General features: G+C 54.0%; 1 protein-coding gene and 1 long non-coding RNA gene across 4 annotated transcripts; one reads left to right on the top strand and one right to left on the bottom strand.

The window, feature by feature from the left end:
- Positions 1–239: 239 nt before the first annotated feature.
- Positions 240–24,259, bottom strand: FOSL2 (FOS like 2, AP-1 transcription factor subunit). 3 transcript variants are annotated; one of them, XM_058682909.1, is made up of 4 exons: positions 23,312–24,259; positions 13,218–13,469; positions 7,682–7,789; positions 240–5,014 (listed from the first exon to the last, which is right to left on the bottom strand). In XM_058682909.1, the coding sequence occupies exons 1-4, from the start codon at positions 23,408–23,410 to the stop codon at positions 4,496–4,498; spliced, it is 978 nt and encodes a 325-aa protein (XP_058538892.1). In that variant the 5' UTR covers positions 23,411–24,259; the 3' UTR covers positions 240–4,495. The 3 variants fall into 3 exon arrangements, with proteins under 3 accessions (XP_058538892.1, XP_058538894.1, XP_058538893.1); XM_058682911.1 differs by lacking the exon at positions 23,312–24,259 and adding an exon at positions 22,086–23,291; XM_058682910.1 differs by lacking the exon at positions 23,312–24,259 and adding an exon at positions 21,341–22,048.
- On the top strand, positions 10,611–17,459 carry LOC131484560 (uncharacterized). The gene is made up of 3 exons (XR_009248303.1): positions 10,611–10,842; positions 13,395–13,547; positions 13,978–17,459. It is a non-coding gene; the product is annotated as an uncharacterized LOC131484560 (long non-coding RNA).
- Positions 24,260–26,622: the final 2,363 nt, after the last annotated feature.

Genomic DNA, 26,622 nt, shown 5'->3' with positions numbered 1-26,622 from the left:
TTAAATTCCTCATAGAGAGCTATGACTCTTGTACAACCTGTTTCCTCCAGGATCTTATAGCAGACTTTACTCCACATCATTGACAGATCTCAAATACAGATGCACAAAATTTATGGTTTTCCACTATATACCAAAATACGATATATACATCTCTCGCTGCAGAAAAGACACCCTGACACCTATTCTTTATACAAAGGCAAATATTTTCTTCCTCGATATCAAGTAACCACAAACTAAAATAAATGGAATAAACGTTTAATCACACAGAGAAAATAATTTTTGAGGAACGTTGTATTCTCTTACAATATAGACTTCTTGGTGACCACTGTCCCCAGAGGAATGACCATCTGTCTTTAAGAACAGAACCTTTTTATACAGTTTATACAGCACATGTCACAAGTCATTTTAGAAACAAAAAAAAAAAGCATCATTAGCCTAAATTTAAAAACAAAAATGAAGAAAGAGAGGGAGAGAGGAACTGAGTACTTTAATGCTGTTTCTATTCAGGCTTGGTACAACACAAAGATGTAAACATTTTAAATAAATAATAAAATAAATGTCAATTTCTTCTCCCCCTCCCCTTCCCATGCCCCGCTCAAATTGACCCAGCCTTTCCTGAACACATCAGCACTGGCCAATTAAAACCCTCTGTTAATGTATGGCCCAAACACTAGAAGCATGAGATGTCAGATTAATAGTGGGATGACTGAGTTTTCTTTTTAAAAGCTGCAGGAGGCACACTTGGAAATGTAGGCACGCACGCACGTGTGCACGTGCACACACACACACACACACACACACACACCCAACCTGTCAATAAATAGTGAGATGCTGGCTTTTAAGATAAATGCCAAGAAGACTCAACAAGCAGAAAGTAGCAAGACCCCTTTACTTAAGTTTTTAAAGGAAGTTACACACATCACGTATCCTATTGGTCCACAAATTCTAGAAGGACTCAGGTTACCCCTCCAACCATCTGAGGAATGCAAAGGAGCACATGACAAGGGAGAGGGAAAAGAAGTTTGGAGGTGGGAGGGTACTGTGGGGGATGGGTCTTTGAGAACAAACCTCCGACTGAGGGCAACCTTGCCTGAGATCTTTGAAGACGGACCTTCTCACCTCTAAGTGTTTTTGTTTATCTGTTACTTGGGGGCCTTTAACAGGGGATACCCTCGCCCCTTAGTCTCATCCTAAAGAGGGTATATTTATAAAAGTGCCTAATACAGTGCCTGGCACATAGTAGGTGCTTATTCTTTTCCTTCTTCGAGGGGCTGTGTGATATCTGATCAGGAAAGGAGATCAACCTGAAAGGTAAACATGAGATTGCAGGAACATTTGTTGGTCCATCAAAGGGAGAAAAGTTCCAATGCCTATGGCGTCGAGCCCTCCCTTAGACTCAGAGCCCAGTGGGAGCAGAGAAGAGACTCTTGTCCCCAAAGCCTGAGGAAAGGAAGCCATAGCTTCTGATGGCTCCTGGCCGAGATGCTTGTGTGACTGGCCAGTGGGCGCACCTGCCTTTCTCACAGGCAGAACAATGATGTCTTTCTGCAAACTTCCCCACGAAAGCTCTGCGTGCAGCTGGCCCCGGCTATTTCCTAAGCTTCACCTGGGATCTCCTCTCTTTCCTGTGTCAGCAGCTGTGTCCCTCCACTCAGCCAGGAAGAGGACGGATCCCAGAGAGGCCAGCCAGGTGGCCACGAGGACCGTGTGTTTCACACTAGCCTGCCGAGGCGCGCCTGCCCTATGCCGTCCCAGAGCTGCCTGCAGCCCAACTGGAGTCCACACCAGCTGCCTCGCGGCTGGGGACACAGGGGAGGCCCAGCAGTTCCCAGCTTAAGCACCGAGGCGCCCCCACTGCAGCTGTTCCTTTAGTCGGAGCCACGGGAGGAGAAAGCAGGCCTGGAGTCCGGTGATTCTGGAACAATAGTGTGTGTGCAGGAACTTCAAGAACAAGCCAGAAGAAGCCTCAGCTAACTGAGGATATGCTCATGAGTTAGGTGTGAATGGTCAGCCTTCCCCCAAATAACCTCTGGCTTTGGGGAAGCCAACCCACCTCCAAGAACAAAGTCAGGGGGTCCTGAATGGGAACGCAGCTTAGAGGCCTCTAAAGCCCTGTGAGGCGGTGGTTTTTCCCTTCTGCTGGTCCCAAAGCCAACACAGCTTGAAATCTGTACTAAGGCCAAACGCTATCCCAGGAATGTCCAGCCTGGCCCCAAGTCACAGATTACGGCCTGCCTCGGGATCAGTGCTGTGCAAAGGGGGGCACAAAGGGACTTTCAGAAATAAAACACCAAAAAGCAGCTTCATTTAGGAAATATATATAATATATATATTATATATATATTATATATGCAAAAAGAAGCAAATAGCTCCCAATTGGCCACAAATACCACTTGAGATGATTAAGCCCTTCAAAGCAGAGCGCACCCCACTTTTCTTTGCCCACCTCCTGCGTTTCCTGGCTGACTGCTATTTCTTTGGTTAATCCAAAGCCAGAAACTCAATTGCCCAATCTAATGCCCCGCCCAGAACCTCTGGGAAATCGGGAGGGCAGCATCATAGCCAAGGAATGTGGGAAATAACATTTTTAAGGTTTTTTGGGGGAAAAAAATCCTTTTTCTTTTAAACTCCACTCTCTGCATGGCTTATCCTTCCCCACATCACTTAAAGTCAGAGCGGGCTGCATGTTTTAAGCATTTGGCGGCTCCATTCTGCGTGTTCCATTTTAGTGCACAGAGGAGGGTCAGGGGCATTAAGTAAGGACCCGCCCTCGAGGCCTGGGTGTGTGAAAGGAACAAGTGAGCTAATGTGTCACAGCTCTCTCTCTCTCTCTTTCTCTCCCGAGACTAACTTTGAAATTTAACCCCCACTGGGTTTGATTTAAATAATATCTATATAATTTTAAATTATCATACAATGATCTCTAGAGCTGAATCACAACAGTGGGGTCTCCCCCAAAGCACTAGCCCAGCAGAGGCCAATTCTAGAAGATCAGCCAGCGCTTTGCCTTAGGGAGAAAAAGGCTCAGAGGGGTGGGAGGCAGGGCCCTCGCTCAGCTGTGCTCTTGCAAGAGACCAGGAGGACCCCCGCCCCCACGCCCCGCCCCCTGCAGTGGGAAGCAATACATCTCATCTCTGATTTCAGCAGCCCCCAGGAAGGGCATGAAAGCCCCAAGCCTTAGCAACAGCTCTGGGCCAGAGGTTCACAGCTGGCTGGCTGGACCTGAGGAGCACACTGGGAGGACACGGTGTGGAAGGGAGAAAGCACTCCATCAGGTAGCAGATGATGACCACAGAGGGCAGAAAAGGCCTGACATCTCACTGAGAGGCGAATCCCACTCTGCCTCCCCTCCTTCCTCCCCTACCTTTCCCTTCACAGCAAAGGTGCCTTCAAGGCTTGGGGAGGTGCCCCCCCCTCCCTGCCCCGGGCAGTAATCTGGGGAGGGCCCAGGCCCACGCTCATTAAATTTCTGTGGGTGGCGTCACCCTGAGAGCCAGACCGGGGATGGCAGAGCCAATAGAGACTTGGGAGTGCTGTGCGGTTCCTAGGGAGGGACACCTCCCTGGTCTAGTAGAAGGGTCCAGGGGCAGGATGGCGAGGCAGTAATTACAGGAGACATCCTGCTCAAGACACCAGGTCAAGGGAAGCTGGCTGGGACGCACCTGTGTGGCTTGTTGGCACTATTCCTGGCCTGGTAATTAGGCATTTGGCAAACCCAACCTGTGCCCCGGCTGTCTCACTCACACCCTGTCTTCTGGCCAAGCCGCTCCTCCAAAAGTTGTCTCCAAGGATGGGCAGGAAGGGTCCTCCAGGCCTCCCAGTGATGGCAGCATCTCCTTGAGAGCTCAGGGAGCCCTGCTGGTGGTTCTGGAGATGGTGGTGGACCGGGGAGTGTCAAGGGAGGGAAGGTTCTGTATTGCACATTGACTGTCCCCTTCTGGACAAGTCGGCCCCAGCAGAAGAGTCAGTCACCTGCTGCCCCATCTCCAGAAATGAAGAGCTTTAATATTCAGACCACCCCGATGAAATGTCATGGCAACTTTGATAAAAACCAAGAGGAAGTAAAATCGACACTGGGGAGAGGAAGGGGCGAATAGAGGGAAGGTGAAACCAAAAGGCACTGAGCATGCTTGGTGGGGCGGGGAAGGACACCATCACTCCAGAGACAGATTGTAACAAAGGGACAGGAACGGTCCACACCAGCTTCAGGCTCTTCAGAAGCCAGAGAGATGCCTGAGTCCACTGAACCAAGTTCTCCAAGGCTTTTCAAGACACAGGATTCACTTTGCAAGATGAACGAGGGAGGAGGTCCCGTGAGTTCTAAGAGATCACCAAAAGTCCTCAACACCTCACCGCCAAATCCCACCTGGGTGTCCCCAGAGCCGGGAAGCTCTCTTCTCTGGTAGGGTCCCCCTCTTGCCCTCACGGCCCTGGAGTGCTTGAAGGTGCTGGTCCCTGGGAAGGAGGCAGTGACGAGGACCCCCTGGGAGCTGGGTTACAGAGCCAGCAGAGTGGGGGAGTTCAAGGAGTCTGATGACTGGTCCCCACTGCTACTGCTTCTGCGGTGTGCCTTGGAGCAGGACTCGGAGGGTGACGCAGGCGACTCCTGCTCCAGGACGCTGGGGTAGGTGAAGACGAGGTTCGAGGTGCCCGGAGTGATGGCAGGCGTGGAGGTCACCACGATGGGGGTGTGCAGGGGCTCCTCCCCGTAGAAGCCCCCAGCAATGCTGATGGGCTTGATGACAGAGCGCTGGCCCTTGTCCAGCCCGGCCGATGAGGATGAGGGGCTGTCCTCTTCCAGGGGCTCCTGCTTCACCACGACGGCACCCACTCCGCCGCCTCCACCGCGCAGGGGCTGGAGCCCAGAGGCTGGGGGGGATCGGCGCTCCTCGGGGCTGATCTTGCACACGGGCCCATGGGCCACTAACATGAACTCCAGCTTTTCCTTCTCCTTCTGCAGCTCAGCGATCTCCTTCTGCAGGCCTGACTTCTCCTCCTCCAGCTCCTCTGTCTCCTGCAGGGGGAAGAGAGGTGTGTGAGGGGTAGGAGCCTGCCAGGGAGACCTGCTTGGGGTGGGGGTGGGGTTGGCTTCCAATCCAGGCGAGAAAAGGAAAACCAGGGCTGTCCCCAGAGGACCAACTGTGAAAGCAGCCCGCTCACACCCCTGGCCACGGACCCCACTGGCTCTGAGTCACCTGGTGGCTCAAGATTCCTTTTATGTCCAAAGCTCCTGAGAAAGGAGGAAAGTAGGCTTGGAGGAAGGCTGAAATGACACCATGACCGAGGGCTTACTTTGTGCCAGGCACTGCAGATCAATCCTCCAGGAGATTTCTTTTTTTTTAAATTTTTTTTTTTTTTTCAACGTTTTTTATTTATTTTTGGGACAGAGAGAGAGACAGAGCATGAACGGGGGAGGGGCAGAGAGAGAGGGAGACACAGAGTCGGAAACAGGCTCCAGGCTCCGAGCCATCAGCCCAGAGCCTGACGCGGGGCTCGAACTCACGGACCGCGAGATCGTGACCTGGCTGAAGTCGGACGCTTAACCGACTGCGCCACCCAGGCGCCCCCTCCAGGAGATTTCTAAAGCAGGCATCAACAATCACCTCACTTTGCAGATGAGGAAACTGAGATTCAGAGAGGTCTTGTCATTTGCCCAGTGTCACAGAGCAAGCAGGTTACAGGGTAGCCCAGACTTGACCCTGATGTATCTACTCCAGAGTCCATATGCTACCAGGCTCTACTGACCCCCTGCCAGGACTGCAGTTTCCCAGGAGGGGGGAACAGTGAGGTCTGGAGGGGAAGGGAGAGCAGCATGCAGTTCCCTGCGCCGCAACCCCCCCCCCCCAATCCTTCTCATACCCCTTCACCCCTGTCCAGCCTGCCTGTGGATGCATAAACACTAAACTCTACGCTGCACACACAAGCTTTGGACAGTGCCAGCCTGGCAGGAAGTTCTCCATTAGTCCCCGCTAAATCGTCACTGCCCCACTTCCCTTTTTTACTCTAATTTCTGAAGCACATGCTTTGGGACTCACAGAACCCTGGGAGAATATTCCGTTCAGTCCCTGTGCTTTAACAGATGAGGAACCTGACAGCCTGAGCAGGTGAGGAGGGTGGCGGGGTCCCATGGCGAGGAGCTCGGCCCCCTCCCTTTGGTACAAAGCCAGAGAAGCAGCAAAGCACACGGAAGGAGCAGGTATGAAAGGTGAAAAGGCGTGTGTCACGGCCTCCTCCCCACTTTTCCCCTAACACAGATTCCCGTTCAAGAATGAGATGATGTGGGCCAGAGCTTCGCTGAGCAGAGTACAGCATATTCCACAGTGAAAAAAAGTTTCCATCTGTCTCAAGGGTCTGACGAACGTCATGAGCTTATGAGAGGTTTCCTGTGGAGGATGTGGCTCAGGGGCCTGGGTGGCTGGGGTGGGTGGGGCGGCGGGGGAGTAGGGTGTGAGGCTTCTGGGGGAGGGAGGGAGGGGAGGAAAGCAGGCGGCCCAGAGGAGGAGGGCCTATTCTGGGGCTAGTGGTAGGGAGCACCCAGGGTAGACTCAAGAGGACCTGGCCCCTTAGAAGGTTAGTGGTAGGGAGGACTCTCCTGGGGGAGTCTACCCAGGGAGTACTGATCACTAAGGGATCTCTTCACCTAGTGACGGACAGCTCCCGGTCTCCCTCCCGATGCTCACACACACCTCCACGGGACATCGCTACAGGCTACATGGAATTCACACAGTACACATTCAATCCCCAAGAGCTCTCACTCTTGGACAAAGGGGACCTGAAGCAGGTGAGTGGTACCTGGGAGCATTCGAGAACGTCATGGGATGTGTAAGGTAATTTGTGATTTCCAGAGCCCGTCCCTGGCTGGTCATTGTTAAGGACTGCCAACAGTCTCCCTCTAACATTCTGCTCAGGAGAGTTAGTCCCGACTTTGGGCTTCCTCCACATGCCATTCAGCCCATCTTGCAGGGCTAGGCTCTGGAGGGAGTTACGTGGTCAGGTCAGGCTTTTGAGAGGGAAGGGCAGAGCCACAGCCCCCAGGTGTGGGCAATTAGGCAGCAGGGGAGAGTGACTCACAGGGCAGAATGAGGTACCAAGGTGACAGCTTCAGGCTCATAGCAGAGATTAGGAATCCTCCTGACCATGAAGGATACGAGAAAACCCCAAGACAGTACGACTCAGCTGGCACATGACCATCTCCATGAGACCCAAAGAGCTTCGAGACCCCCTCAGACTGCAGTCTCCCCCTGTCCACACCAGCTAGCTTGGATCATTCCTGCTGGTGGTAGGCATGGGGGCGGCTGGAAGGCTGGGAAGTAGCCCCAGAGGGGGCAGGTCTGGGCCTGCGCGGGCTCTCAGGGCCTAGCAATACCAACACTCTGTGCCATCCCTCACCCAGGGGCCCCAGCAGGTCTGAGAGCAGGAGACGCACAGGTGTTAGGTCCCTGCAGGCTGTTGAACTCCCTCTCTGGGCCCAGACTGGTGCCAAAGGCCAGCACTCTCCCCCAATCTCTACTCTAATCAGGGCAATGCTAAACCTATGTGCTCAAAGGAAGGAATGTTTCTGTCTGCACTGACTCATCTATACAGGCCACTGGTGGGCAAGGAGAGGGTGGGAGGCCAGGAGGCCTGGGGCCCTAGCACGTGCCCACCCAGAAGGGCCCCCGGCCCCTGCGGAGCTCCTTACCGCCTGCAGCTTCTCCGTCAGCTCCCGGCGTCGGTTTCTGCACTTGGCTGCAGCCAGCTTGTTCCTCTCCCTTCGGATTCGACGTTTCTCCTCCTCTTCCGGGGACAGCTAGAGGCCAAGGTCAAGGATCATGATTAGGTTTGGGTAAATGGTTCCCCAGCTTTGTTTCCTAACTACATTTTAAGAAACTCTTCTGGGATGGCTATGGGGGGAAGGGAGAGAGGCGAGAGGAGTGTGGTTGGGCTCAGCAATTCTAGAATATGCGCTCCCTGCTGTGGCCCCCGGGGAGGGCACTTAGAGCTGAGCCCACCCTGGAAAGTGACAGTCCCAGGTTTGAGAAGGAGAACAGGGCAGCAACGTGTCAAGGACTCAACAGCCCAGACAAGATGGTAGCATTTATCATGTCAGCCCTGATCCAGTGCTAAGGCCAGAGAGGAGAAGCTGGGGTTGCTCCTCCCAGAGTCCCTTCATACCAGCCAGGCCTGGCCCCACCCACTTACACAGCTTCTCCCAAACCCTGGCCAATTACTCCTCCCCACCACTCTGCCTACTCTGCAAGCCTCATTATCCCCATTTGGTTAAGTAGCTCGGCCCAGAGTAAGAACCCCTGGGGGGGGGGGGGATGGGGGATGTTCTATTGCCAGAAGGTGGGCCATGGATATCACCTGGCTTCCAATTCCTCTACCAGCCTCAGAGTGCCAGTGGCTCACAGTTCAACCTGGAGGGCTCACTAGTGTGCCTGGCACAACGCTAGGCTGGACAGGACAGGCAAAAAGGAGAAGGGAGCCCCCCCAGGCACATTAAATCCTGCTGCCCACCACCCGCATTCATTCAACAAATGAGAACCTTCCATGTGCCGGGTGTGGTTTGAGAGGTTGGAGATTTATCAGAAAACGAAATGAACAAAAATCCCTCCGCAGAGCGTTTCATCTAGCTTCTTGCAAGGAGGCTGGTTGGGGGCCTGTGACTCATGCCCCCTGGGCAAGAACTCTGCTCCACTACATAGGGCTGAGGCTCTGTTTACATACAGCCCTTCCTGTGACCCCAGTGCCCCTCAGTGCAGGCAGAGGTGACAGGAGGAGATGGCTGTGGGCCAAGGCAGAAAGTAATTCCGAAAGAAAGACCATTCTGCGCAGTTCTCAGACACTGATAGCACACCTACTACGTGCCAAGCTCAGTACTGAAGGCTTAGAAGATTCTTAGAGGAGTAAGATCTGGGTCCTACCCTAAGGGACAACATGGGAAAAAAGCCGAAGCCACTTTTGGAGGGGTGAGAGAAACTGTCCCCACTGAGAGAGGGAGGGAGTCACGGACCTGACTGGGCTCAGGTCAGAGTCCCCAGGGCTCCCCACAACCCTGCAAGTCTGTTGCTGTGATATCCTGAACAGCAAAGCAGGACACAGCATCGGAGAGGACAATCCCATCTCTGTCTACACTGAGGTAACCCTATGGGCCCAATCAAGGTGCCAGAGCCCCACATCAAATTCTCCAAACGCTGGCATGAAAACATGCCAGTCAACTCCTTGGACATAAGTCCCTCTGAGGCATCAGGCCACCTGAGCACAGAGAGGCTCGTCACACCTTCTCAACTTTCAAATCCACCGCCCACCCTCCAGCAGTCAAGGTGTGTGGCTCAGGGGGGAGGCAGGAAGCCTGGCACGCTAGGGAGACCTACCAGCCTCCTGGCACCTCAGATCTCCCAGGGCTTCGGCTGAGCCCCGCCTCGTCCTGCATCTGCCCCGGGGACCTCCTTCACACCCGGGATATCCTCCTCATGTTCCTTCAACTCCTCCACGACCTCACCTCACGCGATTAAGAACCAGACCCAGCTCCCCTCCCGCATCAGCTCCACCCTCATTGTGCCTCTGCCCCCTGCAGTGGTCTCCAGGTGGGGCACAGAGAGCACAGGGTCTGCCTCTGGGAGTCCCCAGGCCCCTTCCAAAGACCTGGTCTCAGGGTCCCATACCTAGTCCCGCCTCCACCTCCGTCCTCAAGCCCTGTCTTCAGCCCCGACCTCTGAAATCCTTTGCCTTCCCTAGAGAGCCAAAGGCTCCACATTCTCTCTTCTGAGAGGTCTAAGGCAGACTGGAAGCAAAACACAGATATGGGGGCGCCCGGGTGGCTCAGTCGGTTAAGCATCCGTCCGACTCTTGGTTTCAGCTCAGGTCATGATCTCCCAGTTGGTGAGTTGGAGCCCCGCGTTGGGCTCTGTGCTGTTGGTGCAGAGCATGCTTGGGATTCTCCCTCTCACCCTCTCTCTGGTCCTCCCCCACTCACACTGTCTCTCTAAATAAATAAACTTAAAAAAAAAAAAAAAAAACCACAAAACCCTGATATGACATTTCTGTGTTGCCATGGACAAATCACCAAACCTTCTAAGCCTCAGATTTCCCATTTAGAAAATGGAATTATTGGGACCTGCCCTGCCTTCCAAAAAGTTTCTGTGGTGATCAGATGAAGACTCTGTGTGAGGGGCGCCTGGGTGGCTCAGTCAGTTAAGGGTCGGACTTCGACTCAGGTCACACGGTTCGTGGGTTTGAGCCCTGTGTTGGGCTCTGTGCTGACAGCTCAGAGCCTGGAGCCTGTCTTTGGATTCTGTGTCTCCCTCTCTCTCTGTCCCTTCCCTACTCGAGCTCTCTCTCTCTCTCAAAAATAAATAAAAACAAAAAAGAATTAAAAACAAACAAAAAGACTCAGTGTGAGGGCCCTCTCTAACCTAGAAAGTGCTAGAAAGAAGATGGAATTCCGAGGTTCCTCTCTGAAGCTTTTTCTGAGCCCTGGAAGAATCCAGATGAACCGGAGATCCACAGTGCACAAACCTGGCACCTTGGCCCTGTGTGGGGCCTGGCTGCCCAGCTGAGGTCATGAGGCCACTTGGCTGCGGCTCTGAATACTTGCTGCTTCTAAACTTGTCTCAACCTGAGCCCAGCAGAGTTACCGAGGGCCTGCTGGCCCCGCAGCAGCCCTGCGTTCAGGATTCACCACGCAAAGGGCTACTGGGCTCCCCCTGAGGCCCAGATAAGGCCTTCATCCCTCGCTGACGAGGGGCAGAAAAGATGAAGACCTTGTTGTGGTACATTTCAGCCTCCCTCCCCCTTTGGCTGCTTCCGGACCGCTCTTGGCCTCCTGATTAGCCCAGAAGTCTCTCCGCTATCTGTAAGGTATGGGGCAACTTGGGGGAGCTGTCAGCATAGGAAGTGTTCAGGGGTGGTGACTTCAACGCGGTTAAAGCTTGAGTGTGTCAGCACCACCAAGTTCCCACCCACAAGCCACACACCCTCTGCTCCCGGCCTCCTCGGGTCACCGCCACTGGCCTAAGAGGCAGCCTCTGGGCAGGCTTGGAGCAGGGCAGTGAGGCACCATGTTGGCTCTGGGTCACAGGCTCCTCCCCCTGGGGGAAGTCAGGAAGGAGGAAATCAGCTTCGGAGAAAAGACCCTAGGGCTAGGAACCCAAAGAGCCACGGTTCTAGGATGCTACTCCCCAGGCTTCCTCCAAGCTGCCAGATGATTGTCTGAATTCCTAACTGATGTGGGACAAAATGCTCCTGGGTCTCTCCCTCCCTCGCCGAAAGGAAGGAAATCCTCCAGACAGATTGTCCTAAAGGCATGCCTAGGGTAGTGCGGTGGGAAAACCACAGGGCTGAAGGTCAAAGGAGGTAGATTCCAGTCCTGGCTCTGCCACTAACTCACTTTAGTGAGAGGAGACAGGGCCCTTCTCCTCTCTGGACTTCTGTTTCCTCATCTGTAAAATGGGGACAGAGGGGAAACTGGAAAAGCTGGTCTCCAAAGTCCCTTCCAGATAGAAGCTTCTAAATTTAGTGTGGGTGAGGCCCAGAAAAGAAGGAAGAGTGCTCAGCACATCTTGCTTTGTGTCCTGCTAGTTCAGGAATCCCTCGCAAGACCAGTTCTTACTTCGGGGTCACTTACATAAGCGGGGGATCCAACTCATCGGTGACTAGAAAGCTTGACACCTCGGGCTCCTGAAGGAAGCATATTTCATAAAGGACATTATGATCACTGCTACTGCAATATCTACAATTACGGAAAGCAACGGTGAGGGGGATATTGGCCATCTGCCCCCACAGCAACGGAGAGCTGCATCTATTACAGTGTCTATTACTCTCCATGTCGCCCTGCGCTGACTCCTACCATTTAGCAGAACAAACCAGCATGTAGTGGACGCAAGGCCCTGCTTTGTCCTCAGAGGAACAGAGAGCCTATGAATGCTTCCAGTGTCTCGGAGTAGCGACCTTTGTAATTCTAAGTACCCTGGGGACTGCTGGAACTGGATCCATGATTATCCACAGGGCACCATGTTTGAAGGTCCTTGTATTGGAACACTGTGGACCTGGGGTCTCAGAGTGGAGGTGGACAGTGGTGGAAATGGATAGGATTGATCCTCCAGGCTAATATTTCATTTGAAAAAGGGATTTCACCGCTAAAGTATTTTCCCTTCCCTGGATCCATGGTGGCACGGTATTGCTAAGAGAGCACTGCACAGGGAATCCAGGGAATGGGTTCCTGTCCAGACTTCCCTATTCTCTTGCCAAATGGCCCCAGGCACGTTTGTCTAAGGCTTCGGTTGTGTCATTTGTGAAGGGGGACCGATGGGGCTCTTGGAAGGCTCACTCCCTCTTTTTATGCATGATTCTGACCTCTCTTTGGGGAATCGGGGGGGCGGGGCCCATCACTACCCTGGTTCACTATTGATACGGACGACATGCCTTTTCGGTATGGGTAGATGGTGTGTAGAGAGCACGGGCCCGACACTTTCTGGTGTCCCTCCCTGCCAGGCTGACTCCTTCTCAAAGCTGAACCCTTTGAGAATAAAAAAAGCTGATGCCTGACTTCCTCCCGTCACACACAGTCAGCTAAAGCAGCTGAGCAAACTCCAAAGACCCCAGCGTCCCTGCGCTTCTGGGACGGGTATTCCAGGCACCTGAAATGGGCTCCTGCTGCAAGCCGGAGGCCCCGGACACCGAGGAGGGAATGGTGAGTACCGTGGGCCTGGAGGGCGACCCTGCAGGTTGGCTGAGTGTTTCACCTGCCACAGACCCTAGGGGACGATCAAGGGCCAATCCAAAAAAAGCTCCCGGCCAGAGTTTTGTTGGCTGCTTGTCCTGTGGCTTCGCTGCCAAGGATCAGGGAAGGACACCACTGTAGGCAGGTCCTAACAGTCCTTCCCATTTGCTGATACCTTACCACATACAATGTGTTTTCACAATTGTGATCTCATTTGCATGGCAACAAGTCCTGGCTGGCAGGTACCATGATCCCCATTTTGCAACTGAAGAAACGGAGACTCGGAGTTTCTAAGGGACATGAGCAAGATGACAGAGCCGGGCCTGACTCCCCGGCCCCCAGCTCTGCTTCCAATGGTGAGGGTCGTGTGCCCCCGGTCCCCAGCTCCGTCTTCTCCCCAGTGCTCGCTCCCAGACCGCTCCCCCAGCTCCCCACCATTTCACAGAAAAACACTGTGCGTTTTGAGGCCCTGAAAGCCACTGACGAGGCTCCTTTACACTGATCTGAGCTGTACCTGCTCATCTCTCCTCCTGCGGCCCACGGTGGTGCCAATGGTCTTGATCACGCCAGGTCTCGGGAGCGCCATGTGCCCAGGGACGGAGGCCAGGCCCGGCAGGGGGCTGTAGGGGTGCGAGCGGGGGTACGGGTTGGACATGGAGGTGATCACTGTGGGCTGTACCATCCACTGCAGGTCCTGGCTGGTGGTGATGGCGTTGATGGTGGGGATGAAGGCGCTGCCTGAGCCAGGCATATCTACCCGGAACTTCTGAAATGAGGAAAGAACAGTATTGAGCCAACAGGTGCATAATGGAACAGGACAAGCGGAGCCAGGAGGCAAAGCAGAGTCAGTGCTGGGCTGGGGGGGGGGGGGGGGTGGCCAAGGTCGGAACACTGGGTGGGCTTCCCTGGACACCCAACAACCCAAGAATCAGTGGGATCTTAACTACTCCTGAGGCCCCACGTCAGATCCGCTCCCCGGAGGTCCTGGCAACTCGCTCCCCAGGTGGCTCGTAAGGGTGTGGTCATACCCCAAATGACTTCAAGGACAGATGCGGCCCCTAGCCACTCAACACTCAGCAGGCTAGCTCTGCCTGCACCTGCAGGAGAGCAGGCCTCCTACCCGGCCTCACGAGCTTCTGGGTCACCTCCAATTAGTCCCCGGGGTACTGGGGCTCGGGACCCTTTGAGGACATTGGCGCACCCACGGGTTGGGGGGGGGGCAACAAAGATAACCAGGAAATTTACTGTGCCTGCTTTTGTTACTTTCTGAATAGGTTCAGGATGGGGCTGTGACCCCATCAGGGTGAGACCAGGTCCAGGAAAAGGTGTCCTCCAACCAATGAGACTGAAAAGTGGTAGCATCTGTGGCCAGACCTTCCTTCTCCTCGCCCTTAACTGCCATCTTGCTTGGGGCAGACACACTGCGTCTCTCCCTACCTACCTACATATCTATCTGTGTTCATGTTTGTGTCTGTGGGAAACTCTCGTGCTGCTAGCTCAGCGTTTTCTCCCTGTCTCTTAATTCATGCCCAGACCAAGTTGCAGAACTCTCTGGAACGTGCTGCAGGAAGCATCCTATTTAGAATATAAGATGATGACAGAGTACAAACACTAAAATGGGTCAAGCTCCTCTTTCTTCAGAGCGACTACTAGAAAGTGAGGGGAGAAAGGAAGGGCCTCCCTGCCCCCGCAGCCCACGGCTTCCAGCTCCTCAGGGGAAATCTCCCCTAATGAAGCCGTCATGTCATCCTCGGGTGACCCCCATCTCCACACAAAGGAGTTCTGCAGCTCCTTCCTTCCCTAATCTGGTGGGTGACGAGATGAAAGCAATAAGAGCACCTGCTGAGCACTTACTAAACGACAGGCACCATGGTAGTGTTTGACCTAAATTATCTCCTTCATTCTCCCTCTGAGGTAAGAACGACCATTATCTCCACTTTAGAGGCAGAAATTTAGGCTTAGAGAGATTGAGTAACTTATCCAAGGCCACATGGCTCGTACGCAGGGGGGGTCAGGATTCAAAGAGGCTCTCAAACACGGTGCTACGCAAGCTTCCGTAGTGTTGCTTTTTTCTTCCTTGAAATCCAGACCCAAGTGCCGTAGCCACCCCTGCTGCCCTCAGGGTGTCAGCTCATCCCTGTCGACCGCCCCTCTCACCCAGGAGGCCCCACAGGTCCGATCCCAGATGAAATCGTGCTATCGCTGGCACGGGCGCTATAGCTTCCCTTCCTATCTTGGCCTGGTCAGACCAACCAGGAGTACAAGTATTAGCAGCAATGGCAGCTGCCACCACCGTTGCCTTTGTCCCCGGTGATGACACCTGGGTTCCTGTCATGCAAGTAAGTGGAGCTTAGAGCACCTCACTGTAACTGGGGGAGCTGGGGACCCCTCCTTGCTCACTCCCCTGCCAGCTGCCTGACCCCAGTCTGGGTGGTGGCATGTCTCTGCCTCCCTTCCCAGACTGCCCTGGGGCCCTGGGGCAAGGGCGTTTTGTGAAGAAAGCATGACCCAGCACGATGGATTCTGGGATTGGGCGAGGAGAGCCCCAGTGGGATGAATCCTGAGACTCGGTGAAGTTACCAGTGGATTCTGGGATACTATGAGAAGAGCTGTCCAGTACAATGGATTTTGAGTCACCTTGGAAGGCAAAGACGATTCGGCTTTTTATCAGGAGCTGCCTGAGCTGGGTGTGCGTGTGTGTGTGCGTGTGTGTGTGCGTGCGTGTGTGTGTGTGTGTGTGTGTGAAGGAAGGAAGGATGCAGTGAACAAGGAAGACTCCAAGTAGGAAATGATCTTCAAGGAGAAGAAAATGGACAACTCAGCTGGGCCTCTGAGGAGGCAGAGGATTGAGAACGCGTGCACGTGGCTGACCGTGCGCAGAGGCACGCAAGGCCCAGACAGCTACGCTTCTCTTGGGCTGCTGGAGGGGAGCTGGGGGGGAGAGAGGAAGGTGGTGGCAGGAAACCCTCCACCTGGAGCCAGGAGGCCCCGGCGGACACCTTCGCGAAATCACCGGGGACTTAGTTCTCCTGTCTGTGAAGAAGAATCTGAACACCAAACTCGCAAATCACTGTCACGATTAAACAAGTAGCTCCTTAGAATCGCTGGCTATAAAAGGCACTCCGGTGGCTCTCCACCGAGGCTGCGCGTTAGAACATTCTGAGGAGCTTTCTAAAAACACCAATGCCAGAGCCAGCCTCGCCATTAGGGTTCTAAAATAACACGTCCGGGATGGGGTTCTGATAAGGTGTTTTTTTTAAATGCCTGGGGAGATTCTAACGTGCAGCCAGGGTGGAGAACCGCCGCTCTGAACCAATGGAAGGCGGCATCGTCATCACCAGCAGCACCGCCGCCGCGGTCACGCATCACCACGGTGCCCGTGCACTCTGCTTGGGGCGGCTCCGGGAAAGACGGCCAGCTTCCCACTCCTGGGAGGTACCCGGCATTTTTATTCCATGTCTCTCTTCAGGTCAGGTTCTGGGTCTGAAGGGCACCTGAGGCATCCAGCACGATGGTTCGATGGGACCCTCCACCTCTGTGAGGGAACTGTCAGCTTCTCCCTCCGGACGGCATCCAAGAAATCCACTCCTCATTCCAACAGCCAAACAAACAAAAAGCTCCCCTCTCAGCCATGGGAAGCAAGCAAAAACCCTAAAGCACAGCTCAGAGACTAAGACTCCTTGGGGGCAAGTGGACGACTCTCAGCCCCTCTGGGGGCTCTCGGTCCCCTCGCTCTGGTTCTACAGAATGTGCTCCCCGGCCAACAGCCAGATTGCTTGCAGCAATGGCTTGGTCTAGACAAAACAAGACAGCCATAAAAACAAGGCACTAGGTAATGACTGCCTCGAAATGCATGTACAACTTGTTTCAGAGGGAGGTAAAGCCATCTGGATAACACACTGGCCCTAGGAAAACAATGTCCCATCCCCACAGGGGACTGGGGCTGTGATAAAGAAGGCTTTTGTCTCCTAGAGGAGCCTCTCTGAGACACTCACACAAGTTTAAATGGGTTCTGGCCGATGTGACTTGTCTCAGCTCCAAAGGTATTACTCAGAAAGCTACACCGGAATAGGAGAGATGAGGTGAGGCTAGGGGGTCCGTGGTCCCAGAAGTCAGCCTGACAGTCTTCTCTGCCAGCAGACCCGACCATCAGTCAAACATCATGTTGGGGATAAGTCATGGTGCTCTATGGAAGGGTTAATACTGAGCAGAAACCAACACGGGGTTTCCCAGCTGTGAGCACTGGAACACCACGAGCCTTGCTGCAGCACCAAGCGTGTGCTGGGAGGGGTGGGGGATACAGCAGGGAACCCAGGACGTCACTTGAGTCCCCGGGGGGGCTCTCCAGCCCCCTTGGGAGCTCCTCCTCCAGGGATGGGATCAAAGATGCTGGACGGCTGTGTGGCATTCCGGCCTGGCAAAGCCTCCAGATGCTTTATTTGACTGTGTCATCCTGTTGACTTCTGGGTGGGCAAGAATGCCTATAAAAGGACAAACTGGCCCCCACCGACCTCCTAGAGCAGAGTCTGACGAACATTTGCTGTAAAAGGCCAGATAGTAAATATTTTAGGCTTTGTGGGTCATGCGGTCTCTGTCGCAACTACTCAACTCTGCCATTATAGCGTGGAAGCAGTCACAGACGATATGTAAACAAATAGGTGCGCCCATGTTCCATTAAACCTTATTTACAAAGACACGTGGGTCATAGTTTGGCGCCCCCTGTTCTAGAGGCCCATTCCCTCTCCAAATGCTCAGCGGGGGGTGGGGGGGGTGAGAATAAAGAGAGGGAACAAAAAAAGCCAAACACAATTAGAACTCTTCCTTTAACCCAGGGAGTCTCACTCAGACTCTGAAGCTGAAGTTCGAGCCCTTACAAGATTTGTTGTGTGTCTCTGGCGTCATAAAGACCCTTCTTTATCCCGAAGCACCTATATTTAAGGATGCCACGGGGCTGTTCAGTCCCGCTCCCACAGCCTGTTTAAGACAGCTCAGAACACAGCGCCCTACGGCCACCAAGCTTCGTCGGGTCAGAGGGGTCCCTGCAGCCTAGCGCTTTCTGATTTGGGAAAATGACCTTCCTGAATTTTACAGCTAGGCCTTGGATTCAGAAATGAGGGTCAAGAGCAGTCTAGGATCTAGGAAGCACAAGGGTCTAGGAAGCAGGGTTTGGAATCCCATTTTCCCGAAGACACGGATGGGGTTGAGCTTATCTCAGAAACTCCTGAGCTGGGCACAAGTGGCATTTGAGATGGAAGTCAGGGGCGGTGTTGTCGGCCAGGTATTCCACCATCACATTGATTCTCAACTGGGCCCCCAACCACTCAAGCCACGAAGCCCATGAATACCTGTGACTTGTCTCAGCAGACAGGTAGGACTGTGCATACCTGGAAATGGACTGGGTTCTTTCTCTTAAGAACCACCCTCCCCCTTTTTCTTTTCTTTACATCCCCAGCATGGGAAAAGAAAAATTCCAAAATCTCCAGAGACTGGCTCAGGGGAAGAGGACAGAGTGAGGGCAAATGTTACCTCATACACCCCAGAGCACGACTGAGGTCCAGCTGGACCCAAATGCTCTCTATTTATATTAAACGTGTCATTTTCTCCAAAGCCTTCTATATGGAATTCAATCAATCTTCACCGATTCTGCATTTGGTATCACTTTGACCTTTCCTCTCTGAAGAAAGCCATTTGTGTCACGATGGAAATAGTTGCTAATAACTCATGATTTCCCCACATTTTACATGAACACTCTCTCAGGTGATTTGCCTCCCATCACCTTCCTCTCTTTCCCAGGCTCGCTCAAAGGAACCACACTCTCCCCTTCCTCCTCTGAACTGCCAGGGTGAAGCAAACAAGGGAGAGAAGAAAAACAAGGGACAGGAGAAAGCGACTGATGCCGAGTTACCTGTCAGCGTCCCCCAGTTTCTTTCCTCCCAGGGCCCTTCTGGCCAGAACCCCCCACTCCAAAGCACCAGGTGAGGGTGGGAAGGGTAATGCCCACTATTCCATGTACCCCTTCTGCACTCAGTGGAAGGGCATGGCATCTGATATTCCCTTTAACTCCAGCAGGGTGAGTATGCCCAAGTCACTGCCAGTGAGATGGTGCTGGGCAAGAGAATGCATATCTTCTCTTTTTGGCCCAGTGAGTTGAAGAGGGATAGAGTTACCAAGTGGGGTTTGGAACAAATCTATTTGCCTCAATCAAAGCAGCTGCTGTCATGTTGAAATGCTGTGGCCATCAAAAGATACCACATGCAACATGGATGAGACATGTCCACAAAGTAATGATGCTATTTTTTTTCTTTCTTTCAACAAATAGACCACAAAGTTAGCTTCCTGAGTTCTCAAAAACCAACACCTTATTCCTGTTTAACAGAGGGGAAGAAAATCTAAAGTGACAGATGGCCGAAGTGCCTACTTTGGTGTGCCCTCTCTCAGTGCCTGCTCTCACAGGAAGACTCTTGAGATCAAGATCGAGACAACTCTGGGTCATACTGTGCTTTGGACCCAGCTGGATCACCCAGCCTTCTATGTCAGACTTGATTCCTTATATGTCACATCTTTTGCCAACTTCCAAATATCAAGCTCACCCTCAAAGGACAAAGATTTGTTAGCAGGGAGGGTTTTCAAAAGGATTTGCTGAAGGCAATTCCAAAAGAGGGGCATTGTAAAACATGAGTCTAAGAGCCATGGCACTCAAAGAAGTATTTAGTCTCCTCAGTGAATAATTATAAAGGAGACCACAGGGATTTGGATGTGTACTTCTGGTGTGTTTGCATCAAGATAGAAACGAAAAAAAGAAAATGAGGCCCTTAACTTTACACTCACTTTGAATAATAAGGCAGGCAGAAATAAAGTAATGGCAATGCACTCAGGGGCCTGGACAGAAAAATTCAGCTACCCCCTCAGACAATACATGACTGCTATTTCACCCCGTTCGCTTTGATGAAAAACTGACGCTGACTTCCACCATCAAGAATCAGTAGAACAGACAAATTCCTGGGATAACATTTCGTTTGATCCTAATCTACAACATCTACAAGATCAAAGACAAAGGGGGGGGGGCACCAAACCCTTCATATATACACCTCCCACCTTCCAGCCAATTCTGAAGACCACCTCCCCCCCCAAAATTCCCAGTGTCCTGATACAAACACAGCAAGAAAGCACGCCTTGGGAATTTGAAGACATTGTTCCTGGTTACCCAAAAGATCAGACAAACATCAAGACAGGGAAAGAAAAAAATGCACTCCTTTTTCAACCAGGTTTTATTTAGAACAAAACAAAATTTTTTAAGAAAACTGCATGTCAAAGTCAGGCAGTTCCTAGTTAACCGCTTTTAAATATATGGCATTTATTTGTCCTGAATTAAAAAGAAAAAAATCCTAAGAATTCCGAAAACTCACCAAGTTAACACTGTCTGAGACTGGAAAAATACATTCCCCAGACAGTTCTTCTAAGAATGTCCCGTAGGGGGCAGTAGAGAGGTGTGATTGGGACTGACTTGGGAATCACAGTCATTTCTGGTAAAAGTTCTTTGATGTGAGGAATGTCCCAGCCTGGTACAGTTGGCAAAAGTTCACTCCGGGGAATTTTGTGTGTGTGCATGTGTGCGTGTATGTGTGTCTGTCTGTCTGTCTCTTGGGAAAGGGCGGTTGCCAAAGAAGAGAGCAAGTCTGGTATTCCTTGATTCCAAAGAGGAACTGTCCCTCTTGGTTTATTTTCACGTTATCTGAGGAACAGACAAATGGCAGCCTTGGAAAAGTCCTAGATCTTGCTTTTGTTTTGTTTTGTTTTTTTCATTAAAAGGGGGCCCAGCTGATGAAAACAAGTTATGAAATGACCTATGTTTGTGTAACTGGCTGATTGCGTAATGCTCAGGTCCTGAAACCGTAATAGTCGAGCAGCCAGGCAGGGCATATATCTGGGAAGTGTTTTCCTAGGAAAGTTAGGGGAGAGAGAAAACAACAACAATAAAAAGAAAAGGCCAGGAGGGGGAGGCGTGTGCAACTATTATTGACAAAACAAAATCACCAATGTTTTGAGATTAAAACTATAACTGGAACAGGAAATATTTCTCATGCTTCGAGTTCCTGCCATATACACGAAGAGTGGTTTTAACAAAGCATTATCTGCCCCCCACCCCTCTGAAGTCCCTGGAACTCATGGCCATGTGTTAAAATCAAGCTTTATGAAGCCAGAGATAAGGTTCTGGGTTGAAAAGACAGCAACAAACTTATCAGGAGTATTAGACTCCACAAACAGAGCAGGAAAAAGTAACATTCACTTGCCCAAAGGAAAACCAGAGAACGCTCTTCTACTGAGTGGTCCACTGAGATACCACAGAGGAGGAAGACCCCACTAAATGCCAGGAAAGCCCCCCCATAAAGGAAGCTGAGGGAAATAAAGTGATTACAAGTTGTATCTGGTATGTAATAAAGTTACCTTGAGCCCGTAGGGTCATAGCACAGACTTGTGAAGTAACAAAAGCCTCTCAAGTCAGTCCTGAGGACCACAGAACAGCTTTGCTCCAAGTTGGAGAGACGATGGAAAAACCTCCCCCCTCCACAAGACCCCTCTCTCCCCCACTCCCCCCAGAGGCGGACAGGCTGAAAGACTTGTCCAAAGTGGCATTACCTTGCCAATCCCTCTGGTTTGAAAGGCACTTCACTCAAGCTGCTGGGCCAAACAGGCAGGCGTATATGCGAGAACCCATGCACTAGTTATTACTAATTGCAAAATTCTCATGTGTTACAGCATGCTAGGAATTAGCCAACAGCTGCTTTTTGCTTCAGTAATGAGGCCCCATTACACCCTGCCGGACCGAGTTCTCTTCCTTCTTCCTCGCACTGGTTTCCTGTCTGATTTTCTTCCAAAACAGGGAATTGCCTCTGCTCACATCCTGGGCTCAAAGCCCTAGTGACACAGATTATTCAATCGGGGCACTGATGTCCGGTCTGACTTCCCATTCAGGCCCCAGGGTCTGAGCAAAGCCAGGCGGTGAGATTGTAATATTGCAACGATGACTGCCACAAAAACAGCAGCAAAAGGAACAGACAAGATATCAAAAGACCTCTTTGGGATTCCGGGAGGAGGAGAGGGATGTTTTGGCGTTTGTTGAATTAAAGAGTGAGGGAATGGGCATATAGGACTCCAAACCGTGGCTTAATGCTATTTGGATTCAATAAAAACCACCACTGGGAAGGGAAAGCAAACAAAATCACTTTTAGGACAAGATTGAAAACTCATCGCCTTGGTGCTCATTATTAAAGGTGCACTGAATGTGCCCTCAATGCACAGACTAGGTCCTCTTCAGCCGGTGCTTAGGGAGACACCAGGGGAGATAGAGGAAAGACACAGAAAAGCCATTTGGGGGACTCACCAAGTATTGGGAATCACTTTGGAACAAGGTATCCCTCTTCAGATCCTAAAGAGAGCCATGTTTCCATTTTATTTTCTGGCAGGGTCCACCCCTCCCAGGAGCCAACCCCAGCCCCTCCTGGCTGGCTGGCTTCTGGAGGCCAAGGCCACTGCCTTACCGGACCAATTCTTGGCTGCAGCCAACTTGGCTAGAGACTCCGTAGATCCTGAGGGAGATGGGCTTCAGGTAGTAGCGGCCTTGTTTGTTAAGCCAGCTCCCTCTGAAGCCTGGGGGCTGGCTGGGGTGGGGGGAGTGGCTGCTGCCCAGGGCAGGCACCCCACTGGCACCCCCACCCCAGCAGCACCTTTCTGGTATTTATAGACACAGATCGCAGGCACAATCCTTCCAGTGCAAACCAGTCCGGCTGCTTTAGAAACAAGTTGTTTTTCCGCTTCCAGAACCACGCAAGAGCCTAAGCAAGGCCTCTTCTTCCCCCACCCCCACTTTTCTCTGCAGGCTTCCTTGCCCCAGGTACCCTCCCAGACCCTCAAGGCGCCCCTTCTGGTGGCAGTACAAGCTCCTTCTCTGACCCGAACAGAAGATGGATGGGCACGGGGGCACAAAGGCGCAGGCCCGGAGCCTATCAAGGCTGACCTCCTCCTTCCTGACCTTCGCACCTATTCCCAGGGCGACAACCCTCGCTCTCACTCTGGATTACTTGAAGGAGCCCAACCATGTTTCCGAATCCCCAACCTCTTTCAGAAATTAAGACTGATGGGGAGCAGGGGCAGAGAGGGAGAGGGCTTTCCCACAGGAAGAGTCCTTGGATGTCGGGAGGGGCCAGTGAGTGCAAAGATTTTTTTTTTTTTTTTTTTTTTTTACCCACCACGGAGAAGCGAAGGGGGAGAGGGGAACGATTTCTGGGAGAGGAGTTAACAGGCTCCCGGGAAGGAAGGCTGCAATTCCAGGAGCTCGTCTGGATAAGGTGTAGCGTGAGGGAAAAGGTTGGCCGGCTCTTCAAGCCCACTCCCCGCTCCAGTTTTGTTTGTTGGTTGGTTGGTTTGTTTTTTAAGTGATGGGGGAGAACGGTGGGCGGACAACACGAAAATCCAGAACCTACAACGGTGACCCCGTAGGAATTTTCTCGCCAAGACAAAAATGGGAAAAGAAAGCAAAAGAGGCAGTGGCGGAGAGAGGAGGGCGGGGGTCCACCCGCGCCGCCAGGTGCACCCAGGGCCCGCACCTACCTGCTGGCCGCCGCCGCTGGTGTAGGACTCGGCGTGCGCAGGTGAGCCGCTGCTGCCCCGGGACGAGGTGTCAAAGTTCCCGGGATAATCCTGGTACATGATCCGCGGTGGGGGCCCGAGAGGAAACAGGGTGTTTTTCTTCCCCCGCCCTCGCCGCGGCCGCGCACCGGCTGCTGCGCGCTCGCTCCCTGCCGGCCGCGCCTCGGGCTCTAATCTTCGCTCCCGGGCTTCTCCCCGACGGTGGCGGGCGCGGACGGGGGGCGGCGACAGCCCGGGGACGGTGCCTCCCGAGCGCCTCGCGCCGCACTTCTTTCCTGCTCTGCGAGCGCCGCGGGACCGGCGGGCCACCCAGTCCCTCCCTCTAAAAGTCCGCGCGTCCCTCTGTCCCTCCCCTGCGCGCGCCCTCCCGCTCCCGCGCGCAGCCGGAGCCCGGCCGGGACGGCTGGCCGGATCAAAAACTGGAAATTAAAAAAGAGCAGGAGCCCGGCGGGTCACGCCTGCCAGGTCCGGGGGCCCCCGATTTCAGACAGGGCGAAAAAGGCGAAAAGAAAAGACTGCCGGCTGGGAGAAACTTCTATTTCCTCCTTTTAGAAAAGGAGCTGAGAATAAACTTCCTGTGGTCGACTCGCCGCCGGAGTTTCGGAGCGGCTCGGACACTTGCCGGGAGAAAGCAGCCCGCGCCCGGGGGGGGGGGGGGGGAGGGGGGCCCGCGGGGCTCCGGCTGAGCCGGCGCTGAGAGGGACGCGGCCCCGCTGCCCGTGCCGCCGCTCCGGCGCCCGACTGCACCCCTTCCCCGGCGCCCGCTCCCGGACGGGCCGCCTCGCCCGGCCGCGCCTCTCTCCCTCTCTCCCGGGCCCGCCGAGCGCCGCTCACTTGCTCGTCGCTTCGCTCGGAGCCCCTGCGCTCTGCCCGAGATGAGTCACTACAATGGCACGAGTTCAACTCCACTCTTTATTCTCCAGCCCCTGTACCATGTGGATTCACTCACGTCAACCCCAGACTCCACCTTGCGGGGAGGAGCGCACGGGGAGGCGGGGGGAGGGGGAGGAGGAGGAGGAGGGGGAGGAAGAGGCGCGGGAGGAGGCGGGCACAGCGCTCCCCTCGGTGCCCAGGCTCCCGGCGGCGCTGACGCCAGCCGCACTCCCCGCGCGGGGAAGAAAGGCGGTGGCTGGGCAGGAGCGGACCGCGGGCGCTGCTTGGGGGCGCCGAGGCGGCCCTAGCCCTGGCCTTTCTCTACCCCCGCGCACCCCCGAGCCCAGCGCCCTTGGTCTGTTCCATTGGCGCACGTTGCCAAAGATGGTCATTTGCGTTAGAGGACGCGAGTGCGGGTTCCCTCGCTTTCGGGTGACGTGGAGGGAGAGGGATTCCCTCGCCGGCTCCCGAGCGCGCCGCGGCCTCCTCCCTCCACCGCCCGGGGAAGGGGCGCGGGGCGGGGCCCCGGAGAGCGGCCGCTCGGGCCTCGGCGCCGGGTTTTACAAAATAATCACAGCCTGAAGAGCGAGACGGGCGGTTCAGTGCGGCGCCACCGCGAGGCCGGGAGCCGGGCGCGCAGAGCCGCTCTCAGGGAGGGCGCGGCCGCGGTCGTCGGCGGCCTCCGCGGCGCCGCCCGGTGCAGCGGGAGCCCTGGGCGCGCGGGGTGCCCGCGCCGCCCTGCGGCCAGGCCTTGGCGGGGCGCGGCACCGCCCGGCGGGGCCGACCTGCCTATTTTTCCCGGCCTGGCTGGCTGCCCACTGCTTCCTCCCACCCCCAATACGCTTCTTGGTTTTTGTTTGTTTGTTTGTTTGTTTGTTTTTTTTTGGGGGGGGGGGTTCGGCCCTACAATTAATCCGCTAGGGGTAGCCCTGAAGACAAAAAATTAACCAGTCTGGACATTCCGGCCGCCCTCCGTGCGGGACAATTAGGATGCATCTAATAGTAATCGGGCGTTAGAAGCAAACTCGACTGTTAAGCATTTTTTAAAAAATAGAGAGGGAGGGAAGACCGGGCGAGGGTGTGCCCCAACCAACTCTTCAGCTGTTTTGGAGGGAAGTTCGGGGAGCAAGTAGTCTGCACTCCTGGGTCTTCCCGCCTCGCCCGGGGTAAAGAGCACAGACCTCGGAGTACGAACGCCAGGCTGTGCTATTTACGAGCTGTAAGACTTTGGGCGAGTCCCTTAACCATTCTGGGCTTCGGTTTCTTCCTATAAAATGAAGGGGTTGGGACGGATGACCTTCTAAGGCCCTTGCCAGCTCTGGTACTTCAATTGTTGTGCAAAGACAATCCGGAGGAGCACTGTACTAGGAGTCAAGGAACTTGGGTTCTGGTCCAGGCTCTGCTTTAGTCTCGGTTTGCCCAGCTTTTAAGCGGCACCATCTGTACCCGCACAGGGTCCTTGTGAGGACCCAACGGGAAGCTATGTGAAGGCTGCGTACGCTGTGAAGCGCAGTGCGTTGCAACACGTCACAGATCCGGTCCTCAGTTTCCTTATCTGTAAAGTGGGGGGAGTTGCTAGGAAAGAAAAATAGAGCTGGGAACTCAAAGCTTTCCCGGGGCACTATATAAAGCGCTGGCGTTTCCGGGACGGCTGGCGGCATCTGGCCGCCCCAATGGCCCCAAGATACGGTAATCCCAAACAATACTCGGGGTCATTGTTTACAGCTATAAAACACATTCTGTCCTGAGCTCCATCCCCAAGGACGCGCGCAGCGAGGCGAGGCGGGCCCGACCCCTCGCACCTCCGCCGCCGCCCTCCGGGCAGAGTCCTTAACTCCGCCGGTCCGGGCGAGGTGTGCGGCCGGCAGATGTGCACCCAGGCCGCGGGGACTGGGGGTTTTTGTTTTGTTGTTGTTTCATCCCTGAGTCCTGTCTGCCTGGGTGTTTACGTGCCTCTCCCAGCAGGACTGAGTAAATGCAGTTCTTTGACGCAAAACCCATCAGCCCTTTCCCCAGCGGCAGTGGCAAAACCAGAAAACTGGGGGCGGGGGCGGTGTCGGGGAGAGCGCAGGAAAAGAAATCGTGACACTTTCTCACTCGCCTCTCCGTCCCCTCCTGCGCCACACGGCCCCCTGGGTGCCTTAGCGAGATCTTGGGGGGCTGCAAGGGGAGGCGCGGCTGGGGCACCCAAGACCCTCCCGAGGGCAGCCGCGTGTTGAAGCGGCGCGAACAGATGCACTTTTGGTTTTCCTTTGAGCACCGGCGGCTGCCTGGCCCTCCCCCACCCCGCGTTCGAAAATCCGGGTGCTTCTGGGTCTCTCCCACACAGTTCTTCCAGTAATGCGAGGGGAAAGGAGGAGGGGGAAAGGAGAGGGAGCTTCCTGCGCTGCCTCCGCCGT

This window comes from Neofelis nebulosa, chromosome 9 (genome assembly GCF_028018385.1).
Source record: "Neofelis nebulosa isolate mNeoNeb1 chromosome 9, mNeoNeb1.pri, whole genome shotgun sequence".
Lineage (NCBI taxonomy): Eukaryota > Metazoa > Chordata > Mammalia > Carnivora > Felidae > Neofelis > Neofelis nebulosa.
Note: the sequence above shows the minus strand (reverse complement) of the source record. Positions and strands in the feature narration are given on the sequence as shown.